The following is a 17,760-nucleotide window of genomic DNA, read 5'->3' as shown; positions in this document are numbered from 1 at the left end:
GTCCATATCGGTTCGTAATTATTTGTAGACTTACCTATATATACCTTTTTGGGTCTAATATATACCACGTGTGGACTAACACACAATTTAGAAAACGATGTTAAGAAGTTTTAAGATACCACAACCCAAGTAATTCGATTGTGGATGACAGTCTTTCGTAGAAGTTTCTAAGCAATCCATGGTGGATTGTACATAAGATTCGGCCTGTCCGAACTTACGGCCGTATATACTTGTTCAGATTGGATTTAGCATGTTTTTCGACAAAATTTAAATGCTTTGTGCCATTTTATGAATTCGTACTCTCTTCTTAACCTATTTGAAACTAAAAATGTTAAAATTAGGTTAACCAGCAAAAAAGCGTCACCAAAAAAGTACTGAAAATGTTCTTTTTGGATTCGGAAGTGGTGCAAAAATTGGCGCTGATGCGATAAATTTTACATGGGCCTGTCACAGAACGAATGTCCAGCATTTCAACAGCCGTTACACTGAATTTGCATCGCTTCTTAAGTGATACGAATTCAATGTTTTGGATGTGAGTTAACAAATTTTGTGATATTTTGATAAATAAATAATTTTTGTTTTTTTTGGCAGATTGTCTGAAACGCTTGACCTCACAAGTTTTCACAAATTCTTAATTTTTCTACAATGGATTTAGCTTTTTTTCGACTAAATTTAAATAATTTGTACCATTTTGTTAATTCTAACTCTGTTTATAAACTTTTTGAAACCAACAAAACCCAGCAAAAAAAATTGGAAGTTGTTCCACAAACATTTCTTTTAAAGCCCATCCCAGAATCCCCCATCGAGTTTTTCCAACTTCCGATGCAGTCCTTTTGGACAAGTACACAAACATTTCTTGTAAAGCGCATCTTGGGATCCCCCAATGATTTTTTTCTACTTCCGATGCAGTCCTTATGGACAAGTATTAGAAAGAACGCACTCAGGCTATTTTAAGTGCAAATTTTGGACAATTAAATTTTACAAAATAATAGAAAACTAATAAAAAAATTTAAAAAAAAATAGAAAATTAATAAAAAAGTAAAAAAAATAATAATAAAAAAATTCCCCGCTGGGATTTGAACCTGTGCCGTTTGACTTTTTCGCTTCCATGGAAGTTCTTTTTAGAAGGTTTTGCAAATTACGAGAATTTTTAATTTTTTGGTTAATTTTTAATGGAAAAAATATATTTATACTAAAATATATGCCGAAAATAAAAAATAAAAACAATGCATAACATAAAAAAATATTTTTTTATCGTTCATACTAATAAAGAACATCTCGAGAAGCAATTAGAATGTTAATCCTTGGTGTCGTATTACGATCATATCACAAACATTTGAATTGACCTTTCGACGCTTTATGTTCAATGGCGTTTGTGGCTGAGTGTGCTAAGGCGTTCTGTTATGGTGCCAGTAAACCCAGGTTCAATCCCTGGTCGGAGCGAAAAAGTTTTTCAAATTCTAAAAATTAGATAATAGGAAAATAATAGTGTAATAAAACATATGGATGAAAAAAAGTGAAATTGGTTGAAAAAAATTTTTTTTTTCGCTTTTTAAATTTCATCATTCAAATTAACTTCCAGGGCACAACTTTTAACACAATGCAAATGATCCAAAAAGGGAGTAATTCCGTCCTATGACAAGCCCGTGTAAAATTCATTGGAGATGATCCAAGTTTGCACTACTTCCGGATCACAGATTGGGGATCCAAGCTACTTTTTTGGAAGCTCTTTTTTGCTGGGAAGTTAAAAGTACCCTTTAAAAATATGAATAAAGCGAGTTAGAAAAACAAAAATGCATTAAAAGAGCTTCCTGATTAGTTAAAATAAAGAACACCTTTGGGTGGACATTTTTGGATGTGCGTTTAAAGTTGGGCCTTTACTTACAATTCCAAAGTTTTTGTGGCAGCCCGATATTTCAGGCTCACTTAAACTATTCAGTCCATTGTGATATCACGGTGGTGAACTGCACCCTCAAAAAAAAAATCGCTTCTTTAACATATGTTCCAAACATGTTTTGCGGGAAGCACATATGTTATTGGATACTAAATATATTATATGTTTGGAAGCATTTTGAGCCCAAAAATATTATATGCTTGGAAGAATTTTCCCCATAGAAGAATGTGCTCATTCCCTCACATAATTTTCACTTCCACGAAATTTTTTAGTTCTTTTCACCTTTTCCGGTATTACAAATATTGTTGAAGAAATTATTCAATTTTATAAATTTTTTTAATTGTACATTTCGCCTGGATAGAAAATCGAACCGAAAACCATACAGTTTGTAAGCCAACACACTATCCACTGGTCTACGTAGCTGTTATAGTCACCAGTCGACAATTATCGTTATAAGTTACATTTATATAGCATAGTTTGCAGCGCCCACGAGCTCATGCAAACTTAAAATTATTCAACAGAAACATATATTTGTTGACCACGTGAAGCAGTCGTTAGCATGTCCGCCTTGCATGCAAAGGGTCCTGGGTTCAAATCCTGCTCCGACCGAACACCAAATAATTTTTTTTGTATTTTTGTATTTATATTTACATATTATTAAATTTAATTTTTACAATGAAACTTGTGTTACTAAAGATTTACAGTCAGCAAAGAACAGTGCTTGATATAAACGAAATGGACTGAGCTTTTGGATAAAATATAATTTTTTTAATTGCAAAAATAACAATTTTGTAACAAAAAAATGGTTTTGGTATAAAAGTTTGAAATTTTCGAAGAAATTCAAAAAACTCTACCAAAAAGAAGAACGTGAAGTCGAGTATAAACATACATAATTTTACAATATACACATAAGTTTATTTAGACGTGAACTATTTATTAATAGCATTTAACACTACACCCAGAAAAAAGGGGGCTCTAATGCCAACTGAACTTTATTTTAGTTCATGATGATTAGTTGATTTTTTTAAATTTTGCACAATATGAGTAAATGTTCTTTATTTGAATAATTTTTTGCTAACTTTAATGACGTGAACTAAAAATAAGAAAGAAAGTTGTATACAAATATAGTGCACAATTTTACTAAGAAATAAAATAGTTCATATTTTCTTAAAATGGCAGAAGTTTGCTTAAATTGAGTTCATAAGTCTCTCAAATGAGTAAATTTTACTAAAATTGTACCTGTCATGAACTTCGTATAACGCTAAAGACATTTGAACAATTTTTAAATCCAATTTTTTCTTTCAACATATGAAATTTTCTTAAACAAGAGCAAAAAATTAATTATTTAATAAATTTTCTTCAATTTGACAAAAAGTATTAACTTATTTGTAACATGTTGCAATTAGAAAACTTTTTTATTTAAAATTTTCTAAAATAAACCTACATTTTCTTCCACGGTGGGTTCACTTTTTTTTGGGTACATTTTAAATGCATTTAAAATTTCTCGTATTTTGAAATTATTGAAATTTTTTACTTAATGTCAGTTTTACCTTTACGGCCGGAATTAAGTTGGCATAATCGCTCTAAAATGTCCATATTTTCACTTTTTATTATCTTTAATAATTTATTTTAAAGCAAATAAACTTTTTCAATTGTTGCTTTGGATCGAGTTTTGCCGCTAAAATGAAAAATAATTTTAACGGCAAAACTCGAACTTAATACTTTTTTATTTTTGATAGTGTACGTCATCTTGGACTACTTATTAATAAACAGGAACTAAATTTATTTTTTTTTTCTGAAGATCCCTTTGTCTATTTTCCACTGTTTTTTTTTTAATTTCCTTTCTTGCCAAATATTTTGACTTACTCGTCGTACGTTCCTATTTCTTTTGACGAACCAACAAAAAAAATTGTGTCCATAATGCCAAAATGATAAACAAAACACATGTCCACACATACTTAAATTGCTGCTCTCAAAAACTCATGACAAGGGACCTTTTTTTTTCTAGGCGTTCCACTTAGAGGAGCTTTGAAACACTCGGAAAAGTCTCCAGCATTACTGAGGTGGGACAATCCACCGCTAAAAAATGTTTGGTCGAAACCGGATTCGAACCCACGACCCTGTGTATGGCGGGCATGCTAAGTATTCCATATGCGAAAAATAGAGAACATACAGTTAGTGGACCAATCCCAGAAGCTGAGACTAGAGCAAATTACAACTACACCCTCAAAAAATCGCTTCTGTAACATATATTAAGCTTCAAGCATACACTGAAAAAACAGTGAACCCATCAGGAAGAAAACTTTCGGTTAATTGTAGAAAATTTTGAATATTTGTAGAAAATTTTAACTAAACAGTATTACAAACGTTGACATCACGCCGATGTCATAAAAATAAGTAAATATTTTTCGACAAATTCAAGAAAATTTATTAGACATAACTAAGTTTTTTCACTTGTTAAAGAAAATTTTGTAGTTTGAAGGAAAAACTTGGAGTTCAAAATTGCAAGAATGTCTTTAGTGACATACGAAGTTCATGATGGACGCATTTTTGGAAACATTTACAAATTTAAAGAAATTCTGAACTATTTTGTGGAAGGCACGAATTTAGTTAATCTTTATGCTTCATTTGATTATATGTTTTTCTCGGTTTTAGTTAATTTAACTAACGTACACAAAAAATTATTAGAGTAAAGGAAACTTTCTCCAAACATAATAATTCCATGAACTAAAATAAAGTTAAATTGGCTTTAGTGAAATAGAGAGTTCGCTTCTTTTTGAGTGTATATATTTTCAGAATTTGTTCAAACAAATATGTTATGTTTTACCCTAAGCATACCTATTTTTAGCACCTCAAATAGTTTGTTCTAGTTTTAAATCATTTGCTTCCTAAAAATGACCTAAATATAATTATGTTGGACCATAGATGGCACACCCTCAAAGTCCCTGGGAAATATTTAAATTTGGCCATATTTTCCCAAATCAAAAAAAAATTGATATGCATAGCTACACCCGGAAAAAAGCGCCTTCAAAACTAAAAGAAACAAGTATGTACGGCCGTGAGTTCGGCCAGGCCGAATCTTATGTACCCTCCACTATGGATTGCGTAGAAACTTCTACGTAGGACTGCCATCCACAATCTAATTACTTGGGTTGTGGTATCTTAAAACTTCTTAATATCGTTTTCTAAAGTGTGAGTTAGTCCGTACGTGGTATATATTATACAAAAAAGGTATGTGTAGGTGAGTCTACAAATAATTACGAGTCGATATGGAATTTTGCACGGTACGTAGAGAGCCAGAATTGAAATATGGGGGTCGCTAATATGGGAGCTATATACTATTATGTACTTTATACGGACCAATTTTTGTGTGATTGGGGATCGATTTATCTGAGGGTTACATATAACTATAGATCGATATGGACCTAGTTAGGCATGGTTCTTAACGGCCATATACTAGCACAATGTACCAAATTTCAACTGACTCGGATGAAATTTCCTCCTCCAAGAGGCTCTAAAACCAAATCTCGGGATCGGTTTATATGGGGCTATATATGATTATGGACTGATATGGACCACTTTTGGCATGGTTGTTAAATATCATATACTACCACCACGTACCAAATTTCAACCAGATCGGATGAATTTTGCTTCTCCAAAAGGCACCGGAGGTCAAATCTGGGGATCGGTTTATATGAGGGCTATATATAATTATGGACTGATATGAACCAATTCCTGCATGGTTATTGGATACCATATACTAACATCACGTTCCAAATTTCAACCGAATCGGATGAATTTTGCTCTTCCAAGGGGCTCCGGAGGTCAAATCCGGGGATCGGTTTTATGGGGGCTATATATAATTATGAACCGATTTCGACTAATTTTTGCATGGGTGTTTGAGGCCATATATTAACACAACGTACCAAATATCAACTGAATCAGATGAATTTTGGTCTTCCAAGAGGCTCCGGAGGTCAAATCTGGTGATCGGTTTTTATGGGGCTATATATATATGTATGCACCGATGTGGACCAATTTTTGCATGGTCATTAGAGACCATATATTAACACCATGTACCAAATTTCAGCCGGATCGGATGAAATTTGCTTCTCTTAGAGGTTCCGTAAGCCAAATCGGGGGATCGGTTTATATAGGGGCTATATATAATTATTGACCGATGTGGACCAATTTTTGCATAGTTGTTAGATACCATATACTAAAACTATGTACCAAATTTCAGCCGGATCGGATGAAATTTGCTTCTCTTAGAGGGTCTGCAAGCCAAATTTGGGGGTCCGTTTATATGGGGGTTATACGTAAAAGTGGACCGATATGGCGCATTTGCAATACCATTTCACCTACATCAATAACAACTACTTGTGCCAAATTTCAAGTCGATAGCTTGTTTCGTTCGGAAGTTAGCGTGATTTCAACAGGCGGACGGACGGACGGACATGCTCAGATAGACTCAAAATTTCACCACGACCCAGAATATATACTTTATGGGGTCTTAGAGCAATATTTCGATATGTTAAAAACGGAATGACAAGGTTAATATACCCCCATCCTATGGTTGAGGGTATACAAATGTTCACCAATTTAATTTAGCCAATTTGTTTCCGTTAAGTTAAATTTTGTGTGAAATAAAAAAAAAATTACTTGTTTCAGTAAAAAAAAATCCTAAACTGAAAGCAGTTAGCAATAGTTCATTAACTAGAAAAAGGCATGACATTTTACTAGTACTGTTTTCTTCGCGAGGTATAAGAATTTACTACTGAACAAGAATATTTTATTCACTGATAACAAAGCATACATAAAAATAAACAAAAACCGATCTAAAACCATGTTTCCTTAAATTTAGTAAAATTTCTTATAAAACGATAACACTGACTTACTTTATTATAGAGAGCTTATCATACATACGAATAACACTTGGCATAGAAAAATATTTTAGTTCATTCGTACTAAGAAGTATTCAATCCTTTCAAAACTTATGGAAACACACTTATATTTCTTAATCGATACCTGTCATCGATGTAATCGATATATTTGCGCGTGGGTTGCTTGTTTAGTTGGAATCGTGTTGTTATGGTATACGGAGTGATTGTTAAAAAATATTATAGTAAAATAATATAATAAATAACAAATAAAATATTTGTTATTTTAAATTATGGAGAACATTTTTAGTTTTTTGAAAATTATTGAACATAAATAAAAAACAATAAGTCTATCAATGTTTGTGATAGTGTATAAAGAAAGAAAACGCCAACACAATCACAACCCCACATTTTGAAAACTTCAATTATCAGGTAACATTCATACAGTGACGCTAACCTTTTGTGAAAAAATTGGTTTACGAATTTTTATATTTGTAAAGGATGGTCAAATTGTAAGGGCCGATGTTGAATGTGAACCACACCTAATCTCCAAGTTTTTTTCCGAATTTTATTTGACATTTCTCTATTTCAGACTTACTCAATTTTAACCATGGAGAGATACACAATCCAACAACGTGTTAAATGGTTCCAAGAAATGGCAACTGTGGATGATCAATTTTCGAAGAAAATCATCTTCAGTGATGAGGCACATTTTCACCTCAGTGGATTCGTCAATAAACAGAATTGCCGCATTTGGGCGAATGAGAATCCAAGAGTGATTGTCGAAAAACCAATGCACCCACAAAGAGTGACTGTTTGGTGCGGTTTATGTGCTGGCGGCATCATCGGGCCGTATTTTTTCCAAAACGAGGCCGGTCAGGCAGTTACTGTGAATGGTGTTCGCTATCGTGAGATGATAACGAACTTTTTATGGCGCGAATTGGAAGATATGGATGTGGACGATATGAAGTTTCAGCAGGACGGTGCCACTTGCCACACAGCTAACGAAACAATGGTTCTTTTGCGCAACAAATTCAATGGCCGTGTTATCTCACGTAATGGCGATGTCAATTGGCCGCCAAGATCATGTGATTTGACACCGTTGGACTTTTTTTCTTTGGGGTTAGTTGGAAGAAAAGGTGTACGTCGATAAGCCAGCAACAATTCAAGAGCTAAAGGATGAGATAATAGAACCTCCATTATGCCTCAGCGTCATCGAAAATTTGGACCATCGGATGAAGGTGTGCCACAGAGGTCGCGGCGCCCATTTGGCCGATATTTTGTTCCACACATAATTGAGTAATACCAATATATCATAATAAAATAAAATTACAATAATTTCCTAAATAGTTTGTGTTTTATTCAAAATCAACATCGGCCCTTGAAATTTTAACCACCCTTTAGGTATTGAAATTATAAAAGAAGGACAAAATCGTTATGCAGCAACTGTTTAAAACTGGAAGGTACAAGAAGAAGAAACGTTTTATAGTTGATAACATTACATGGAAATTGAATGTAGTGGAATAATAAACCCATATTTCAAGGCCAGTCGATGATGTTGATTCTTAATAAATATATTTAATATATTAATAAAACATGTATTTTATTAAAGGAAAAATTCGCCAATATAAATAAATAAAAATTTTAAAAAATAAAATATTTAAAAACTAAGATATAACTGTTTATAATTTTGAAGTAAATGGTTTACCAAAAATATGTGAGATGTTTCCAAATGTATGAGAAAAGTTCACTAAATTCATTCCATATATGAATTCAATTCAGTTAAATTTTTTCATTCTATAGCAGAGTGGTACATAAATATTGGAAAATGCTAACTAATATATGGATGCATTCTATCTAATTTCTACGAAAATCACATCGTACCAACAAATAAAAATGTCTTTGGCACTATACGAAGTTCAACTTTCTTCACAATTAGTTCATTTTAACTTAAAGAAGGGGTCACTTTTTTCTGGGTGTAGAATGGTGGTTCTACACTCTGTGCAAATTCTCGCTTAAATTGGAGTAAAATCCTGGCTTCTGAGACCATAACATATATGTAAGTGCATTTTGTGCAAAATATATATTTGGGAGCTATAACTAAATCAAAATCAAAATCTCTAGGGTTACAAATTTCAGTACTGTTACCAAGACTTTAATCACACAAATGTGTTCATAGACAGACGGACCTGGCTAAATCGGCTCAGCGGTCAGCTAAAGACAACCTTTGTCTATCTCGTCACCATCTAGATTTAGAAAACATCTGCACAAATGTTTAATACCCTGTTCCACAGTGTGTGGTTTAATACCCTGTTCCACATTGTGGAAGGAGCCAATATCTGATAAATTCTTATCGGATATTGGTTCCTTCTAGGCCAAGCAAAAATTGCCAATATCATCTGTTTGTTCACGACAATATTTTTTCAGTGCATCTATGCTAGGTTGGGTGATAGTGGCAACCATTATTTCAGGTCCATTTAGACTATTTTCTCTTGATTCGATTAGGATTGAGAAACAAAGAATCGTTGGACTTCACCCAATCTAACCAAAAATTTTTGATGAGAACATTTTCCAGTTTTTATTTGGAAAATAATGCAAATCAACATCAACTTAATTATTAATAAGACCAATTAATTGTTAAATTTACTATTTGAAGATCACAAGAATCGCATTAGATACAACGAATTAAACAAGAAAATGTCCAAAATTTCCCACGCTTTGAAGGTGCAATACGAGGGCAGTTTGGAAACTTTGGAAGCGCGGTATAAAGAGAAAACAGTTAAGTGTTTTGGAAACTTCCATCTGTGTTATGAACAAATGTTAAATTTTGTTTCGCTCTGACAACTCCTTCATATAGAAACAGGTGTTCAAAAAAGACGCATTCGCAATTTTGTTACAATGGAAAAATTAGAAATACGTGCTGTCATTAAATGTTTACATAAAAAAGGTTTATCGCGACAAGAAATTCATAATGATATGGTGAATGTGCTCCTTCATATGCAACAGTAAACAATTGGGTGGCGGAATTTAAACGTGGTCGTCCAAAAACAGCAACAACAACAGAAATTGTAGCCAAAGTGCATGATATGGTATTAAATGATCGATGAATAAAAGTGCGTGAAATTGCTAATATCATGGGCATCTCAAATGATCGAGTCCATTTAGTTTTGCATGAAGAACTACAGATGAAAGAGCTTTCTGTAAGATGGGTGCCGCATTTGTTAACAGTCGATCAAAACCGCATACGAATGATCATTTCTCAAGCATGTTTGGATCGTTTTAAGTGAAATAAAAATGATTTTAAGCATCGTTTCAAAACTGTTGATGGGACATGGATCCACCACTATACTCCAGAGACAAAAGAACAAACCAAACAATGGACTGAAGCTGGAGGAAGTGCCCCAAAAAAGGCAAAAACAATTCAATCGGCTCGGTAAGTTTATGGCAACGGTTTTTTGCGATTTCAAAGGTATTTTATTAATTGACTATCTGCAAAAGGGTAAATAAAACAATAAATTCAGAGCACTATTGCTATTTTTTTTTTCATTTCATTTTATTGAGTACCTACACAACAAGATTAAAATCTTATAATTACAGTGCAGGATTATAAATGTTAAAACATATCCGATTAATAATAAGTACAATAATTAAATTTAAAGATAAAAAGAAAATAAATTAAAATTAAAATAAATAAAAATTGTATTAATAATAATAGAACAAATATATATATATATATATATATATATATATATATATATATATATATATATATATATATATATATATATATATATATATATATATATATATATATATATATATATATATATATATATATATATATATATATATATATATATATATATATATATATATATATATATAGAAATTACTTTTAATATTCAATTGCATTGTATTTTTGATTATTGAAATTGTGATACTATATTATATCTACAAGTAAATTTTTTATGATAAATATTCTAATTTTGAAATAAATTTTGAATACTCTTCTTAAAAGATGATGCGTTGTTGATGCATTGTATATCGGGTGGTAGAGTGTTCCAGAGACGTATTGTGCCAATAAAGAACTGCCATTCGGATACAAGACTTGTCCTTAAAAAAGGGTATTATATTCCTATTTCTATCAGATCTGGTAAACCGAATTTTATCATAGAGATAGCTGGGTTTCCGTTTGTAAATCAATTTATGTAGAAATACTAACGACTTGACATTAAGCAGGGTATTAAAACTAAAGCCAAAGAGGGAGTTTGTAACATGCGAAGCATGATCGGTCCTGCGTAACCCATACACATAACGAACTATACTATTGAATGCCACGTTAAGTCTATTTTTGCTCACGGAGTCACAATTCGCGAAGAGTTCAGATCCGTAAATTAAACCCGGTAACAAAAGACTTTTCGCCAGGAGAAGTCGAATATTGACTGGTGCGTAGGAATGACTAACCCATAAAGCACGTAGTTTTGTTTGTCCAACGGCTGTGTTTACATGACTTGACCAACTCAATGTGCTATTGAATACTACTCCAAGATTCTTAGCACTAGTGACTACATCGATTTTTTGACCATTCAACATAATGTCAGCATTGGACAAAGAGAACCTTCTATTCTTGTGTATAATCAAACATTTAGACTTTTGTGGATTTAGTAGCAGACCATTACCTGTTGCCCATCGAAACACACGATCAAGGTCGTGGTTAAGTTTCCCCAAATTAAATGTACAAATTCGAGAAAAACGCCCTGGCTTACAACACGAAGAGTGTTTTTACAATGGATAAAATCAACGAATTAAAGTACGAGTTGCTTGACCACCCACCTTATTCTCCTAGTTTAGCTCCCAGTGACTTTTAATTGTTCCCAAATCTAAAAAAGTTCCTTTCTGGCAAGCGTTTTACCTCAAATGAAAATGAAATTACAGTTGTAAACCACTATTTTGAAGACCTTGAGGAAAACTATTTTAATCAAGGGATAGAATTGCTGGAAAAGCGTTGGAATAGGTAGGTTAGGTGGCAGCCCGATGTATCAGGCTCACTTAGACTATTCAGTCCATTGTGATACCACATTGGTGAACTTCTCTCTTATCACTGAGTGCTGCCCGATTCCATGTTAAGCTCAATGACAAGGGACCTCCTTTTTATAGTCGAGTCCGAACGGCGTTCCACATTGTAGTGAAACCACTTAGAGAAGTTTTGAAAACCATCAGAAATGTCCCCAGCATTACTGAGGTGGGATAATCCACCGCTGAAAAACTTTTTGGTGTTCGGGCGAAGCAGGAATCGAACCCACGACCTTGTGTATGCAAGGCGGGCATGCTAACCATTGCACCGCGTTGGACTAAGTGTATTGAAGTTTCAGGAGAATATATTGAAAAATACAAATATTTTTTGAAAAACGAACAATTCTCTTTCATTGATAGGCTAAAAAGTTTCCGAACCGCCCTCGTATGAACTATGGTTAATAATGTCGGCATTGATGAGTTGGTGGACGATATATTCAGGTGTCTCAGTCAAATGGCTTTTGCTAATAGAAAGGAGATAATTCATCATTGAGATTAAAATATAATCAAGCCTTTTATTTGACAGTGTATGGAAGTTTCTTGGGTATAATACTTTAACATAATATATGATCTACTGTTGTTCTTATTAGGGCTTATTGTATATACGACACCTAACTAATTTAGATATATATGTTGATGGTATTAAGTGTCTCAAAAATTTTGTGATATAAAATGAGATTTGCGTCCACTGAACTCTGTTGGCTTTCGCATTTTTGCATTTTGGATTTCGCTATGAAATGAATAAATTCTTGAACTCTCACATCAGTATTGGATACAACATCATTACAAACAGAAATAAGTGAATTAATATGGAGTTTCTAAGTGGTTTCTTTTTTCTCATTGGCATTTTGTCCATTGTATTCGTTACTTCATGGAGTGCTCCTTTGGTTTATCCCAATGATGAGGAGGAGTTTGGTACAAGAGTTGATGATGGTTTTTTGGTGGACGATATGATTGTTAGTTTAACCAGAAACGGAGCAATAAATCCTTCCGCCAAGTGGCCCGGTGGCATTGTGTATTACAAAATATCGAGTGTATTTGGTAAGATATGATTTATGATCGCTGAGTAGGGAAATTCCTGACTCGGGCAAAAACATATCAAAAGTTTTCCATCCCTCAATTTCTAAGTATTTCATCGTAGTAAGATAACTTCATAAATGATTCTTAGTATTGTCCCAGCAAAAAAAGCATGGCCAAAAAAGTAATGAAAATGTTCTTTTTGGATCCGGAAGTGGTGTAAAATTGATGCAGAAGCGATGAATTCAACATGGGTTTGTCATATGACGGAAGTCCTCCATTTCAACAGCCGTTGCACTGAATTTGCATTCACTTCTTTAGGTGTGATCCGAATTCAATGTTTTGGATGTAAAAAAATGGATGTTAAAAAAATAATTTTTATACCCTCCAACATATGACAAAGTTAATATACCCCCATATATTAACTTTGTCATTCCGTTTGTAACACATCGAAATATTGCTCTAAGACTCCATAAAGTATATATATTCTGGGTCGTGATGAAATTCTGAGTCGAACTGAGCATGTCCGTCCGTCCGTCCGTCTGTTGAAATCACGCTAACTTCCGAACGAAACAAGCTATCGACTTGAAACTTGGCACAAGTAGTTGTTATTAATGTAGGTCGGATGGTATTGCAAATGGGCCATATCGGTCCACTTTTACGTCCCCCATATAAACGGACCCCCAAATTTGGCTTGCGAATCCTCTAAGAGAAGCAAATTTCATCCGATCCGGCTGAAATTTAGTACATGGTGTTAGTATATGGTATCTAACAACCATGCAAAAATTGGTACACATCAGTCCATAATTATATATAGCCCCCATATAAACCGATCCCCAGATTTGGCTTGCGGAGCCTCTAAGAGAAGCAAATTTCATCCGATCCGGCTGAAATTTGGTACATGGTGTTACTATATGGTCTCTAACAACTGTGCAAAAATTGGTCCACATCGGTCAATAATTATATATAGCCCCCATATAAACCGATCCCCCGATTTGGCTTACGGAGCCTCTACGAGAAGAAAATTTCACCCGATATGGCTGAAATTTGGTACATGGTGTTAGTATATGGTCTTTAACAACCATGCAAAAATTGGTCCACATCGGTCCATAATTATATATAGCCCCCATATAAACCAATTTGACCTCCGGAGCCCCTTGGAAGAGCAAAATTCATCCGATTCGGTTGAAATTTTGTACGTGGTGGAAGTATATGATAATTAACAACCATGCCAAAAGTGTTCCATATCAGTCCATTACCACACTGTTAGAAAAATATGTTTTTCATATGTTCCGATATAAACAAAATGTGTTTCGGGCACAATTTTTAAACACAATATATTTAAGTGCAAACATGTAATGTTCCTAAACTAACACAAAATGTTTGGGACATATATGTTAATATGTTAGAATATATTATGTTTGGGGCATGAATGTTTCATAAAAATAATATGTGTGAATGTGTACATATATAAATTTACAAATTTCGAGTAAACATATATATGTTGTGATACTTTATTCAGAGAGCGACAGAGAGAGAGAGAGAGAGTTAGTATAGAGAAAGAAATAGAGATGGAAACCGGGAAGGTTGAATAAAAAGATATCACCATAACACAGCGAGAATGAAGTGAGAGCAATTTCTGTGAAACGGCTTGTATATAGTTTCGGAAAACTGTTTCATGATAAGGCCAAAAATGTAATATGCTTAAGTCTAAATATTATTTAATTTGAATATTAGAATGAGTATTCGGAATAAAGAGAATAGACATTCGGAACCAAGAGAATATACATTAAAAAAAAAAACAGCATATTTGTATTACAGAAAAAGATGCGAAGAACTCAAAAATGTCGTGGAAGTGAAAATTATTTGAGGAAATGGGCACAATCTTCTTTGAGGAATTCTTCCAAGCATATACTATTTTTGGATTCAAAATGCTTCCAAACATATAATATGCTCACATAAAACAAACATATTAATGTTTCGGCAGTATCCAATAATATATGTGCTTCCTGCAAAATATGTTTGGAACATATGTTAGAGAAGCGATTTTTTTTGAGGGTGCATATATAGCCCCCATGTAAACCGATCCCGAGATTTGGTTTTAGAGCCTCGTGGAGGAGCAAATTTAATCCCAGTTAGTTGAAATTTGGTACATTGTGCTAGTATATGGCCGTTAACAATCATGCCTAACTAGGTCCATATCGGTCTATAGTTATATATAGCCCTCAGATAAATCGATCCCCAATCATACAAAAATTGGTCCATATCAAGTTCATAATAGCATATAAGCGACCCCCATATTTCAATTCTGGATCTCTACGAACCGTGCAAAAGTCCATATCGATTCGTAATTATTTGTAGGCTTACCTACACATACCTTTTTTGTCTAATATATACCACCTATGGACTAACTCACAATTTAGAAATTGGTCCATATGAAGTTCATAATTGTATATAGACCCCACATAAGCTACCCCCATATTTCAATTCTGGCTCTCTACGTACCGTGCAAAAAGTCCATATAGATTCCTAATTATTTGTAGACTTAACTATACATAACTTTTTTGTCTAATATATACCACGTATGGACTAACTCACAATTTAGAAAACGATGTTAAGAAGTTTTAAGATACCGCAACCCAAGTAATTCGATTGTGGATGACATTCTTTCGTAGAAGTTTCTACGCAGTCCATGGTGGAGGGTACATAAGATTCGGCCTGGCCGAACTTACGGCCGTATATACTTGTTTTAATTTTTAATGGATTTTAACGCTTGTCGGAAATGTTTGACCTCAAATATTTTCAAACATTCACGATTTTTTCCGATTAGATTTAGCATTTTTTTCGACAAAATTTAAATGATTTGTATCATTTTGTGAATTCTTACTCTGTTTTTAACCTATTTGAAACAAAAACAGATAAAATTACCCATTGAAAGTATGAAAAAACCAAGTTATAAAAAATTTAATTAAAAGAACTTGCTGGGTAGTTAAAATAAAGAACATCATTGGGTTTGCATCTTCTGGAAGAGCTTTTAAAGTTGTGTCTTTGGAAGAACTTCCAATTTTTTTGCTGGGGTGTGATAAGCCACTTGAACTTCGCTACCTTCTCTTGGGTAGATAGAGTGAAAATAACTGATCGGAATTTAAAACATCTACTCTTGACATTTTAACAACTTGGAAAATCGATACTATACTTTTACTATGATTGAAAGATCAACATTTAATTTCACAAATTTCTACATCACTTTTCCATTTATTTTGCTGAATATCAAAAGGCGAATAATCGATTTTCAGAAAATTAAACGACTACATACAATTGATTTGGACTTTTCTATAATTTTTGACACAAATTTTCTGAAAAAAATTTATTCTTGAAATATTTGATTTTGTGAAATCGAAGTTGAAGTTGAACATTAGATATTTGTAATTATTCATTAAAAAAATCTAACTCCTATTTATCTAATTTTCAGATGCAGATTTCGTTGCTATTATCATGACAGCCATGCGTGAAATAGAGTCGGTTTCCTGTGTCCGATTTGTTGAAGCAAATTTCTTAACCTATTCCTATGTGAATATTGTTTCGGAAGGCACTGGTTGCAGTGCTAGAGTTGGTCGTAGTGGTGGAGTTCAAAAGTTAAATTTGAATATTAATGCAACGCATTGTAGATCCGTTCCAAACGTTATACATGAACTGATTCATTCTTGCGGATTCTATCACGAACACATGTCACCCTATCGTGATTCTTACGTTACCATCATTTGGGAAAATATTACACCAGGAAAAGAATTCAATTTCGAAAAGCTAAGTAATGAGACTGTTACCGATTTTGGTTATGGGTATGACCTTAGCAGTTTAATGCACTATGGAAGGAAGGCATTCACTGTGAATAATTTGCCAACAATAGTGCCACATAACAGTAGTGCTGTCATTGGTCAACGGATTGGTTTAAGTCCACTAGATATTGACAAATTGAATGCCATGTATAATTGTCCAATGTAACCTACAATCACAGTAGAGCCTTAGGAACCAATAGAATGAAATAATTATGATGGCTATTTTACTGTTAACAAAACAAATATTTTATTTTGCGAACATCCAAATGTCCAAAAAATTACATTCAATTTGAATAAATGTCTTTAAATCTTAAGAGAATAAATAACCCATACTTCACTTCACTATGTTTTATTGCAAATAGGTAGTGGGAAAAACACCAACAGTAAGTAATTGTAAAAACTATGTAATGATTTTATAAATTTATATAAAAGTATGAAATTCCTATGTATCCAATATGCGTATACCCTCAAAAAAAAAAAAAAATCGCTTCTCTAGCATATATCCCAAACATATTGTGCAGGAAGTAAATATATATTTTTGGATACTGCCGAAACATAATGATGTTTGTTTTATATATATTTTTTTAAATATATTTGAAAACATCTTTCCTCAAATAAGATAGTGTTCCTACTCAAATTAAAAATTGTTTGCCGAAAATTGAATATATAAACTTTAAAACTATTCCATAAAATCATGTAGTTTTTTACGAACAACCATTCTCAAAAACATATTTTTTTCACAAATTTTTCATGATGCGACATGAAAAAAATGATGCCTTCACACAAAAAATTTTCACGAAAATTTTGACAATTAAAGTCTTAATTGGATTTAAAAAACAAAAAGTTCAATTAAAAATTTAAGTGATTCAACAAGTTTTTTAATTAAACAAAAATCAATCACACAAATTAAGAGTATCATTAATTTTTTAATTGATACTTCATCATTTCTGTGCCTGAAGACATTTCAATTACAAAATTAATTGGATCAATTAATTCGTGATTGAATCATAGTTTTTTTTTTGTATGTAAATAAAGAAAACCCATGCGATATTCAAATCAA

At 32.9% G+C, this 17,760-nt stretch overlaps 2 protein-coding genes across 6 annotated transcripts in view; one reads left to right on the top strand and one right to left on the bottom strand.

Moving 5' to 3' along the window:
- The window catches only part of Syt1 (Synaptotagmin 1), a 176,477-nt gene that overhangs the window by 126,287 nt on the left and 32,430 nt on the right, over positions 1-17,760 (bottom strand). The window lies entirely within an intron of this gene.
- LOC142225319 (zinc metalloproteinase nas-15-like) lies at positions 12,657-16,961 on the top strand. Its single transcript, XM_075295092.1, has 2 exons — positions 12,657-12,888; positions 16,337-16,961. Exons 1-2 carry the CDS (start codon positions 12,657-12,659, stop codon positions 16,864-16,866), a joined length of 762 nt encoding a protein of 253 aa, XP_075151207.1. The 3' UTR covers positions 16,867-16,961.

Source organism: Haematobia irritans, chromosome 2 (assembly GCF_050003625.1).
Source record: "Haematobia irritans isolate KBUSLIRL chromosome 2, ASM5000362v1, whole genome shotgun sequence".
In the NCBI taxonomy this organism is placed as follows: Eukaryota; Metazoa; Arthropoda; class Insecta; order Diptera; family Muscidae; genus Haematobia; species Haematobia irritans.
Note: the sequence above shows the minus strand (reverse complement) of the source record. Positions and strands in the feature narration are given on the sequence as shown.

Bases quoted from the DNA above. Each gene is read 5' to 3' on its own strand.
- LOC142225319 (XM_075295092.1), top strand. From the start codon at position 12,657: ATGGAGTTTCTAAGTGGTTTCTTTTTTCTCATTGGCATTTTGTCCATT. The intron at 12,889-16,336 runs GTAAGATATGAT...TCTAATTTTCAG, and splicing joins CAAAATATCGAGTGTATTTG to ATGCAGATTTCGTTGCTATT.